Source organism: Mus caroli, chromosome 1 (genome assembly GCF_900094665.2).
Source record: "Mus caroli chromosome 1, CAROLI_EIJ_v1.1, whole genome shotgun sequence".
Taxonomy (NCBI): Eukaryota; Metazoa; Chordata; class Mammalia; order Rodentia; family Muridae; genus Mus; species Mus caroli.
In genome coordinates, this window is record NC_034570.1 from 157,660,053 (window position 1) to 157,672,632 (window position 12,580).

The 12,580-nt window shown below is 42.9% G+C and overlaps 1 protein-coding gene across 1 annotated transcript in view; it reads left to right on the forward strand.

The window, feature by feature from the left end:
- The first annotated feature begins 2,277 nt into the window (after nucleotides 1-2,277).
- Tmco1 (transmembrane and coiled-coil domains 1) overlaps nucleotides 2,278-12,580 on the forward strand; it is a 10,515-nt gene continuing 212 nt past the window's right edge. Inside the window, exons 1-4 of the mRNA XM_021165069.2 lie at nucleotides 2,278-2,553; nucleotides 2,934-3,011; nucleotides 7,700-7,759; nucleotides 9,338-9,384. Of these exons, the coding sequence (XP_021020728.1) occupies nucleotides 2,484-2,553; nucleotides 2,934-3,011; nucleotides 7,700-7,759; nucleotides 9,338-9,384 (255 nt within the window). The 5' untranslated portion in view covers nucleotides 2,278-2,483. The remainder of the gene's footprint in view (nucleotides 2,554-2,933; nucleotides 3,012-7,699; nucleotides 7,760-9,337; nucleotides 9,385-12,580) is intronic.

The window sequence follows — 12,580 nt, forward strand, 5'->3', positions numbered from 1 at the left end:
TCACTTTGTAGACCAGGCTGGCCTCGAACTCAGAAATCCACCTGCCTCTGCCTCCCGAGTGCTGGGATTAAAGGCGTGCGCCACCACGCCCGGCTAGTTTTGTTTTTTCAATGCAGGGTTTCTCTGTGTAGTCCTGGCTGCCCTGGAACTTACTCTGGAGACCAGACTGGCCTAACTCAGCAATGTGCCAACTTCTCAAATGCTGGAATTGTGACCATGCCTGGGTTTATTTTATATGCACGTATGCCTGCAGAGGCCAGAAGGGGGTGCTAGATCACCCAAAACTGGAGTTAAGGCTGGTAGTGTGCTTTCATGTGGGTGCAGGGGAACTAAGATCTTCTGCAAGAGCAGACAGTGCTCTTAGAGAAAGCACTGTCTCCAGCCCCATTTTACCGATTCTAACCCTCCCCTTTTCGTAACTTTAAGCTAGTGTATGTAGCTACAGTATAGTACTGTTTAACCAGACTCTTAGTATTATATAGTCAGTATCATACTTGTTAAACTCCACGTCAAGCACGTATAAAATGCTATACAGTACATACTGTCTCAGTCAAGCTTCTAACAGCTTTACCCAGCTGGTGCCATTAATGGTTAAAGAAAACTGAGGCTAAAAGCCTTAAACAGGAGACTCAAGCAGAACTGAAAACCTGGCAGAGCTAAAGGTCAACCCTCTGTCCTATCTCAACATTTACCTTGGGTGATGTAGAAGATTAAATAAAAGCACCCTTGTGTGAACTCCTGCGCAAATCGAGATTCAGCTCAGACTGACCTTTCTGAAGCTTTTCTTTTCTTTTTTGGTTTTCCAAGACAGGGCTTCTCTGTGGAGCCCTGGCTGTCCTGGAACTCACTCTGTAGACCAGGCTGGCCTTGAACTCAGAAATCCACCTGCCTCTGCCTCCCAAGTGCTGGGATTAAAGACAAGTGCCACCACCACCCAGCTTCCTCCGGGAAGAATCGGTCTTGCGCTCTCAACACTTTAGCTGTAATTCTATCTTACTATGGCGTACAATTTCCCTGGGGAATTTTGGAACCAAGGAATCTTATCTTACTCCATCTTACAGGGCCCAGTACTGTTCCTGACATATATTTAATGTCTATTAAAGACATATTTATAGTTATGTATTTATTTAATAGACATATATTTAATATCTATTAAAGGAGTCCTGGATAAATATAAGGCAAGAGAAACTAAAGAGGTAATGTTACGGAAGATTTATTAATTGTGTGCAGTGAAATTTGGAAAAACCAATGACAGAAAATGGAAGTCAAGTTGGGCATGGTGGCACACAGTTATGGTAAGCTAGGGCAGGGGGGTGTCTCTTGAATGCTCCAGGTCAACCAGGGCTCCATAGTGCAACCCTGTCTCAAAAAACCACAAGAACACACAAAGGAAGATTTCTGAGTTTTCTTGAGGAGAAAGAGCAGATCTGAGAATTGGGAGGAATCGAGTGCTCAAGGCCTTCCCGTCATTTTCTCGCCCCGCTTGCACAAGGTAATTTACAGTCCCTCACGGAGGACATCTGAGTGTATGAGCTCTCTCAAGACATCCTACTTTTACACACCACACCTTTGCAGACACCTTTTTCTATCCTCCCCCGCCTTTCACTGTGCCTAGAAAGTTCTTTGCTTTTTTCCAAAACCACTTCTATTTACTTATTTGTTTTTTGTTTGTTTGTTTTTTTGAGACAGGGTTTCTCTGTATAGCCCTGGCTGTCCTGGAACTCACTTTGTAGACCAGGCTGGCCTCGAACTCAGAAATTCGCCTGCCTCTGTCTCCCAAGTGCTGGGATTAAAGGCGTGAGCCACCACCGCCCGGCCCCCAAAACACTTCTAATCCTGGAATTCAACGTTTTCACTTTTTCCCCTTCGACTGCGCCACCGCAGCCCTTTCCTTCCAATAAAAGCCCGGCCGCAGCTTGGTGTGCAGCCCTTCCCCTCCTCCGGCGTCCCCGGCATCATAAAGGCTGGCTTCACCAGCGCCCGAGGACTCCTCGACTCGGCTCGCCCAGCCCCGCGACGGCGGGGAGACCCCAGACCCTGGCGCTCCGCACGCCGTGGCCTAACTTCGGCCACGGAGGCGGGGCTGCGGGTGAAGTCCAGCCACCGCGTGACAGGGTTCTAGTGTGAGGTAGGCCATCGGGCTCGGAGAGCAGGTAACGCACTGCCGAGGTCGCAACGCCACCACCACACCGCCAACCTCCGACGGACCTGGCTTTCCAACTCTCGCGAGACCGGGCCTGGCGCGCGCCTTCGGCCCCCGAGACTTGCGCGTTGCCGCTCTCTTCCGACTATGGCGGCCAGACGGCGGGAGTGAAGCCTGTAGTTCCGGGTCGGCGCCCCGGAAGCGGAAGTGTAGACTCGGGGCTGTCAAAGTTGTAGTGCTGCTCCTCGAGGGTCGGTCCCGCCACGTCTCTTCCCGGTCTCTCTGGCTCTGGAGTGCTTCCCCCTTGCGGAGGGTGGGAGCGCGGGGACAGACGGGCGAGATGAGCACCATGTTTGCAGACACGCTGCTCATCGTCTTTATCTCCGTGTGCACTGCGCTGCTCGCCGAGGGTGAGGGCGGCTGTTTCCTTGGACGTTTGATTAATCCCAGGGTGGAAGGGCACTGGGGTCCCTTGCACCCCACGAGGAAAGATCGGGAGCCTCACTTCCTGTGACCTGCGTGGTCCGTTGCAAGAAATCCCGGGCTCATCCCCCTATAGAAGCAGGAGAGTAGTGTGGAGTCATACTTCCTGATTTTCTTTACGTATTTGTGGATACACTTACAAAAACAAAACAAAACGTGGGTTGATCTGACTTTGGAAAAAAAAGTTAGCTACTGATAAGTATAGAGCAAAATGTCGAAATCCTTTCGTCTCCAACACTAACAATTAAAGATGGTTTGTTGTGATTTCCATTTATTTCTCATTAGCATGTTGCTTTTACTGTTTTAGGCATAACCTGGGTCCTGGTTTACAGGACAGACAAATACAAGAGATTGAAGGCAGAAGTGGAAAAACAAAGTAAAAAATGTGAGTATGGTAAGACGGTGGACGGTTCAACACGGGAAGTTCAATGGGTGCATGTTCACAGTAACTAAGAGAGGAGCATACCAAGAATACAACGAGCCAGTGTTCCTTGTTAGGGAAACTGAAATCTCAGCACTCAGGAGATGGACATGATTGTGAGTTCCCAGCTAGTGTGGGTTACATAGGGAGATTCATGTTACAAACAAAACCATACTCTTGGTAAAGATAGAAATCAAAGACCTTTGTGCAGCATCTTTAATAAAGCTAAAAGGAATCTGGGTGTGGTAGAGCTCCAGATAGGGCAGGCCTGGTCTACATTCCAGGCTGAATCTACTGCGTGTCGAGATCTTGCCTAAGAAGTGGGGAAAGCTAAAGGAGAAAGGGGTCATGGCAGACACACACACACAGAGTCTTCATTCTAAAGAAGAGTTCCTGTTCTGTTGTGAGAGACTATGGAAGACCTCATGGTACAGATGGACCCAGTGCCTTGTGGACTAGTTAGAAGGTAGATAGAAGATAAAAGAGTGAGAGGAAATTCTAGGGAAAGGAGAAATCACGTTAGTAAACATGGAGATTTGAATGTGTGAGCTGTGTTTGGAGAATAAGTCTCTGTGACTAGTGTCAGTGGGAGTGGTACCCTTTAAAGTTTAGCCAAGTTTCAGTCGGGTGAGAAAGCTGAAAAATGTTTGAAAAAATGATTAACATGGGTAAAATTTGTGGCCTTAGAAGGAAAGTTAAAATTTAGTAGGGCACAGCTGATCATATAAATAAGGCCTTAGGTAGCCCAGGCAGGCCTCACATTTCTGACGCCTCACCCTTAGCTCCCCAGTTGCTGGGACTTTGAATGGTTCTCTAAAAGCACAGTTGGTAGCCAGTGTTGTTTGTTTGTTTTGCTTTTATGAGGTGGGTCTCATTTAGCCCTGCTTGGCTTTGAACTCACTAGCTGAAGATGACCTTGAGCTGATTCTCCTACCTTCCAAGAGATGGAACTATAGAAATTCAGAACCCTAAACCATACCTAACTTGGCTTCTAAGAGTTTCTACAGCTACCTTTATTCCTATATCCTTCTTATTTCCTTATATCTTTATAAGTTTTGTGAGTGTCTGTTTTTTTGTTTGTTTGTTTGTTTGTTTATTCTGTTTTGTTTTTAGTTTTAGACAGGGTCTTATATAGGCCAGGCTAGCCTATATAAGCTAACTCCCTTAGCTGAGTTTGACCTTGAACTTATGATCTCCTGTTTCTGCTCACTAAGTGCTGGGGTCACAGTTATTCACCATCAAGTCAGTTTATGGGGTGCAGGGGACTGCACTCAGGGCTTTGTGTATGGTAAGCAAGCACTCTGTCAGTTGAGCTGTACTCCTCAGCTCCCCTTGCATTCTTCCCCCCGTAAATTATCCTATGTGAGGGGCTCAGAGCATAGAGCTGTGATAGAGTTCGTGCCTGGCATGCCCAAAGCCTGGAGTTCACCCTCAGCAGTGAAAAATATGTCATTTGGTTCACATAAAAACCATTGTGGTTGGTTATAAAAATGTTTCCACCTTATGGGACAGGAGATTGAGACCCAGGAAGTTAATGATAGACTTACATCACGAGAAAACAAAGAACTGCAGACTAAACTCAGACTTTTGTTTTTGAGCCTAGACTTTGAAAATTACAGTTCGCCATCCTTTATTCAAAGTTGATAATGTTGGCTCGCCATATTCAAACCAAATTCATTATATTTACCTTCACAAACATGACCTTCCAGGATTTTTTTACCTTGGTGATTTTATGCTTTTAGCAGGGAAATCTGAAAATCTTTTTTATTTTTAATTTTTAGTGCATATATAATAAATATATATAATATTATATATATATATATATATATATATTTTTTTTTTTTTTTTTTGGTGTTTTTTTGAGACAGGGTTTCTCTGTATAGCCCTGGATGTCCTGGAACTCACTTTGTAGACCAGGCCGGCCTCGAACTTAGAAATCCGCCTGCCTCTGCCTCCCAAGTGCTGGGATTAAAGGCGTGCGCCACCACCGCCTGTCTTATTTTTATTTATTTATTTATTTTATTATATATAAGTACACTGTAGCTGTCTTCAGACACTCCAGAAGAGGGTGTCAGATCTTGTTATGGATGGTTGTGAGCCACCATGTGGTTGCTGGGAATTGAACTCAGGACATTTGGAAGAGCAGTCGGTGCTCTTAACCGCTAAGCCATCTCTCCAGCCCCCAAAATCTTTTTTAAAAAAGTAATATGCTTGCTTTCTTTGCTGCTGTGTCTACTTGCTAGCATGGACATGCTGCTAGGACATGGTTCTTTGTGTTCATGTATGCACCTGTGTGACTGGAGAAGTGACTGGTGCATGCTAAACAGGTTGCCTTGGTTTGGGGTTTTTTGTTTTGTTCTGCTTTAGGTTTTTTGGCCTTGACTGACTGAGAACTTGCTGTGTAACTCGGGCTGCCCTTGACCTCCCAGCTGACCTTCTTTCTAGTTTAGGGGTTACAGGTATAAGGCACGCCCCCTTTGTTCAAGCACTTGTTATTCCTGCCTGTAGTTCATTATTAAAGCCTGTACCCGATGTCCTCTTGAATGGTTGTAGATCTTTTTACATCTCCCATACCTGCCAAACCCACCTATTCTCAAGTAGCATGTTCCGTTGACTCTATGAAAGCGCCTCGTGTTATTCAGATTTGCTCTGTAGGGTTCATGTAGCATCTTTTTCAGAACATAAATGTGGTTATGCTACTTGTCTCCTTGATATGGCTTTTAGGATAAAAACCTCTGTGCTGGGTGGGATGGCACTTGTCTGTGATTCTAGTGTTCAGGAGACTGAAACAGGGAGTCCTCAGTTTGAGGCTAGTCTGAGCTACATAGCTAAAGCCAACTTCAAGAAAGCAATGGACAGACTTAGTACATGCCTTAAATCTCTGAGGTAAAGGCAGGAGTATCTCTGAGTTCCAGGCCAGTCTGGTCTATAAACAAGTTTCAGACCAGTCAGAGCTGCATACAGAGACCATGTCTCAAACAAACAAACCAGGAAAAAAAAAAAGGGAGGAGCAGCAGCAGCTGCCAGGTGTGGTGGCTCTAGTTTCTGGCAGCTTGGTCCACAGAGTGAGTTAAGGACAGCCAAGGGTTACATAGTGATGAGAACATGTAGAAAGGAAGGAAGGAATGTAGGTAGACATGGCTTTAGCCCTCAAGAGATGAGCTGCAGTTAAGAATGCTTTCTGTTCTTGTAATACTACCCAGTACCCACATTATGTGGCTCATGGCTGCCTGTAATTCCAGTTCCAGGGATCCATTGCCCTCTTTTGGCCCTGTGAGCATCTGTACAGAAGACATGGTGCATATACAGACAAGCAGGAGCGCGTGCGCGCGCGCACGCGCGCACACACACACACACCCCACATTTTTTAAAAAACCTTTTAAAAAAAATATGACCCAGTAAAGCTCAGGAAAATAAGATTCTTCCTACCCTTCTTTTCTGACATTGTTTGTTTGTTTGTTTGTTTTTGTGGGGCTTTAAGATAGCACCTTACTATATACTTCAGGCTTGCTTCTAAGTTGCAATCTTCCTGCCTCAGCTTCTGCTAGAGTGGCATTGCAAGGGTATGCTACCATGTCTGGCTTTCCTGAAGCCACTTCTTACCTCATACTCTCCTGTGTTCTTTGCCTGGTTTCCTAGGGCCCTTTTCTAACTTCTGACTGGGGCTTGGATTTTCCTGCTGTTGATTCTTAGTATTCGCTATTCCTTTCATGGTAAACTTTTTCCCTTTGTATTTTTTAGTAAACTCTTAGGCTTATTTAGTCACCAGATCTTTGTACTTTCTGATTTATCCATAGGCCTCTCCTTGGAGCGCTTGCTGCAGTTGTGATCACCTCCTCCTATCTCCCCCTTCTCCGGGTTTCTCTGTGTATCCCTGGCTGTCCTGGAACTGGCCCTGTAGTCCAGGCTGGCCTTGAACTCAGATTCTCCTTCCTCTGCCTCCTGAGTGCTGCAGTTAAAGGTGTGCACCACCACCATCTGGCTACAGTTGCAATCTTTTCGTACCTGTCAACTATGGTTATTAGGATTAGGGTTTTGCTCTACTCCAGTGTAATGTCTGTGAAGGCAAAGTAGTATCTCTAGCCCTTAACGTGATCCTAGATAGTTGTGAAAGTGCTTCATAGGCTAAAGGATAACGTGTCTCTGTAGCACGGCATGTTTCTGAGAAACTTTGTTATGATCACATACTAGTTAGCATGTACTGTATCTGAATAGAAAGTTCTTTATGTAATATATATGTGTATGTATGTGTATATATATATATATATATATGTACATATATATAATTTACTATCATATTTACTTCAATGAGTATTCTCATATCTTAGCCATGGATTTTTTTCCTTAAGTTTTTTAGGCTTTTCATTAGTGTCTATAATTTTTCTGTTTGTTTGTTTGTTTTTTTGTTTTTTGTCTTTTGATACAGGGTTTCTCTGTATAGCCCTGGCTGTCCTGGAACTTATAGGTCTTTGTAGACCAGGCTGGCCTCGAACTCAGAAATCCGCCTGCCTCTGCCTCCTGAGTGCTGGGATTAAAGGCGTGCGCCACCAGGCCCGGCAGTGTCTATAATTTTTACATGGAGTTTATTTACATTTTGGAAGCAAATGAAAAGTTTACTTTTAATATATAATTTTATGTGTTTATGTTTACAGTAGAGAAGAAGAAGGAAACTATAACAGAGTCAGCTGGTCGACAACAGAAGAAGAAGATAGGTAAGCCAGTAACCTAAATATAACTTGGGTTGTGTGTGTGTGTGTGCATGTCTGTGTGTGTCTATATGTGTGTGCGTGTGTCTATGTATGTGTATGTATATATGTGTGTGTGTGTCTATGTATGTATGTGTGTGTGTATATATATATATATATATATATATATATATATATATATGTGTGTGTGTGTGTGTGTGTGTGTGTGTGTGTGTGTGTGTCTTGTTGTAGATACTGTTTTATTTATTTATTTTTTTTCCTGAGACAGTGTTTCTCTGTGTAGCTTTGACTATCTAGGAATTCATGTTGTAGGCCAGGCTGGCCTAAAACTAACAGAGATCCTCTTGCCCCTACTTCCTGAGTGCTGGGATTAAAGGCATGTATCACCACCACCCAGGTTTTTAAATAATATTTGCAATTAAATAGTTTTATCACTTTACCATGTTCCTTTCTCCTGCTCCTCCCTCAAACCTTCCCATACCTCCTTCCATCTTAAATCCATAGCCTCTTATTCTTTGATTACTATTGTTAAATACATCTATGAATATGCATGCATAAGTATATAAATACTATCTGGTTCTTCTCTTTTTGTTGTTTTGTGTATGTTGTTTCAAAGCTGACCACTTTGTATCGTATAGCCAATAAGAGTGCTCATCCCCAAGCAAAGCTAATTTTCCCCTCTCAGTAGTCATTAGTTTCATAAAGTTCTTTATCTGGGGGTGGGACCCTGTGAAATCTTGTCCCTTCCATGTTATTGTGTTGATGCTATTGTCTATTGATTTGCCATTGTTCTGGTCTTGTTTATGTAGCCATTTCTAGGAGAGTCAGTTTCAATATCAGACTTCCTGGTATTCTGGCTTGTACAATTCTTTTGCTCCCTCTTTTGTGATGTTCCCTGAGCAGGGATGCAGGAGCTGTGGAGTAGATGTATCCACTGGGGCTGGGTTCTGCACAGTCTGTTGTTTTCTGCTTTGTGTTGAGTTGTGATTTTCTGTGATGGTCTCCATTTGGTTGCCAAGAGAAGCTTTTTAAATGAGGATGGTAGCTACACTTATCTGTAGGATAAGGATAGGATTTAGAGTAGACAGGAGTTATGTGGCATACCAAAGTGGAGGTAGTAGATTGGTTTTCTTTTTTTCAAGCTTTTAACTTGTGAGCCTCTATGTGGATACTGGGAATTGAATCCACATCCACTAGAAGAGCAGCCAGTTTTCTTAACTGCGGGGCCATCTCTCTCCCCCCAGTAGTCTTTCTAAGATCTATGACCTCACTAGTTCCAGGAAGTTGGCTAGCTTTCTAAGCATGACTTCCTTCTTGTTTAGTGGGCCATGAGTCTAATTAGACATCTGTTGGTTCCCACCGATCTGTATCTGCCACTCATAGCACTTTTTAAACTGAAATATTTTGGCATTCTTCTATATTTAAACATTGTTTTAGTATGGAGTAAGCAACAGCCCACATATTCACTTCGTCTTATTGAGTGATATTGAAACAAAATGCTATTGTAATCTCCAGACAGTGATAATTTATTAAATAATTAAGCTGTGCTCAGTATTTTTGAACTAACCAGTTTCTTCTTTTCAGAGAGACAAGAAGAGAAACTAAAGAACAACAATAGAGACCTGTCAATGGTAAGAGTCCAGAGTGTAACTGATGGTAAACCACATAAACTATTTTTTTCTTCAGCCAAAGTCCTATTTGCATCAAATACATTACATTTAAGTTCTTAAAATTTATCACCTATCAGGGCTATAAATAATAATCATAGGTATTATTGGACTAAATAGAATCAAATATGGTGCCACATTTAAATTTCATTTAATTTAAATGAATTAATGGCATGGTGATGTATGCCTTTAATCTCAGTACTCAGAAGCAGAAGCAAGTCGAATCTTTAGAGTTCCTGGCCAGCCAGGGCTACCCAGAAAGACCTTGTCTCAAGAAAACCAACAAACAACACTCCCCTCCCCACCCCCACCTTCGAAAAAAAACCAAAAAACTTTATTTTATACTTTGTTTATAAAGGCTGCTTTGGAGGTTATAATTTGTCTTCTTCAGAAATGCCTTGCATTTTCTTCTTTGATACTGATATATTCAAGTTTTTATGTGCAGTAAGGGGCATAAACGTTATTAGAGATAAAATACCGATGGAAAAAACCCATCCCAGAGTAACATTGACAGTTGTTTCCGTCACTTACAATACAGTAGCTACAATGATACTCCGTGTCTTGCTTAAGGTTTTTAAGGTTTTCCTGGTTTTGTTTGTTTGGTTTGTTTTTGGTTTGAATCAGGGTTTCTTTGCTTAGCCTTGCTTGTCCTGGACTTGATCTGTAGACCAGGCTAGCCTTGAACTTATAGAGATCCCCCTGCCTCTGCCTCTGGGGTGGCTCTGCCTGAGTGCTGGGATTAAAGGCATGAGCTACCACTGCCTGGCAAGTTTTCTTTTTTTTAAAAGTTATGTATTTTATGTAAGTACACTGTCACTGTCTTCAGACATATCAGAAGAGGGCATCAGATTCCATTACAGTTGTTGTGAGCCACCATGTGGTTGCTAGGAATTGAACTCATGACCTTTGGAAGAGCAGTCAGTGCTCTTAACTGCTGAGCCATCTCTCCAGTTCCAAGTTTTTCTCTTTTTAAAAAAAAAACTATTATTATTTATTTTTATATGTATAGACATTTTGCCAGCATGTGTGTCTCCACGTGCCTGGTGCCCGCAGAAGTCAGAAATGGATCCCCAAAGATTGGAGTTATAGATGATTGTCAGCTATTATTTGAGTGCTAGGAATTGAACCCAGGTCATCTAGAAGGAGCAGCTAGTGAGTGCTCTTGACCACTGAGCCCCTTTAACTCTAAGTCCCCTTTTTATTTTAAAACAAAATCAATTCATTTTTCCTTGTGTTTATGTTGAATCTTGGTTTATGGAGTTTGTGTAATTCCAGGATAGGGGTTGGCACACTGGAGATAGCTCTGTAGGCGTCACATTCATGTAAAGACAGTGGGTTCCCAGCCCCTTTGTTCCCTCTTTGACGCAGGGCTACCTTTTCTAGTTCTGTGTAGTTAGCATGGGGCATCTCAACTTTCCATGAGTTTCTTCACTTGCTGGGAGATCTTGGCTATGGTTCTTTATTTGCTAAAAATTCTTTTCCCAAATGACTCTACTGGTAATTTTTTTTTTTCCTGAGGCAGAGTCCTAGTATATACCCTGACTGCCCTGGGACTTGCTATGTGGACTAGGTTGCCTCAAACTCAGAACGATTAGCTTGCCTCTTCATCCTTAGTGCTGGGATTAAAGGCATGTAGTACCACATACAGGGAGATTTTCTTTTTAAAGATTTATTTTATGTATGAGTATACTTACTGTTGCTGTCTTCACACACACCAGAAGAGGGCATCAGATCCCATTACAGATGGTTGTGAGCCACCATGTGGTTGCTGGGAATTGAACTCAGGTCCTGTGGAAGAGCAGTCAGTGCTCTTAACCACTGAGCTATCTCTCTAGCCTGAGGGAGTTTTTTTTTTTTTAAGATTTTATTTATTTATTATATGTAAGTGCACTATAGTTGTCTTCAGACACCATAGAAGAGGGCATCACATCTCATTATGGATGGTTGTGAGCCACCATGTGGTTGCTGGGAATTGAACTCAGGTCCTGTGGAAGAGCAGTCAGTGCTCTTAACCACTGAGCTATCTCTCTAGCCTGAGGGAGTTTTTTTTTTTTTAAGATTTTATTTATTTATTATATGTAAGTGCACTATAGTTGTCTTCAGACACCATAGAAGAGGGCATCACATCTCATTATGGATGGTTGTGAGCCACCATGTGGTTGCTGGGATTTGAACTCAGGACCTTTGGAAGGGCAGTCAGTACTCTTAACCGCTGAGCCATCTCTCCAGCCCACCAGAAAGATATTTTAAAAAGCGAATTTTCTCACCTTTAGCACAATGTTTATCATGTTCACTATTTGGAAATTATAAAAGTAAAAATCACCAAGTGATCCAGAGATTGTGTCTGAAAACTGTACATCTTTATACTCTTTTTTTTTTTAAATCTATTTATGCATTTATGGGATGTGGAATTTAATAAGAATTTAGTTGTAATTAACAGGTTACCTAACTCACAGTGCCTACCATGTTGCTTTCTTTCTGTTGCTCATGAAGTCAAGAGGTTGGCAGCCCTAAGCTGCTGTCATAGCTTAGCAGGCCCTCAAAGACTCTGGGCCTCAGTCACAATTCACCTGACTGGTTGATGCTTTCCCTGAGGCATTCTGTTCTTCATCCAGTCACACCACCTCATCCCTTGAAAGAAGCCTAAGAAGATTCAAGATTGTCCTTTTAAAAAGGGCTTTTCAGAGCCAGATATTGCGGTAGACCATGCCTATGATCCAGCTACACATCAGACAGGCAGGCAGATTCAGTGAGTCCAGGAATTCCAGACTCCACCATAATAATGAGACAAGTATCCCAGTCAACACTTGTTACTTATGATTGGTTGGCCAGAATCTGGCCTCAGAGCTGTCCCAGTTTTTTACAAGTAACAAGGAGAGGAGGGATTGGAGATGGAAGGCGAGTTAGATAACAAGGAGCTTTTTGCAAAAGAGAACTTTTTCTTTGTTTGTTTTTGAGACAGAGACTCGCTGTGTAGCCCTGGCTGCACATCTCACCTCATCCTGTCAGATCAGCCTGCTACCATACCCAGCTCTATGGAAAAGTTTTTAAGAGAAATTACATGAAGCCGGGCATGGTGGCGCATGCCTTTAATCCCAGCACTCGGGAGGCAGAGGCAGGCAGATTTCTGAGTTCGAGGCCAGCCTGGTCTACAGAGTGA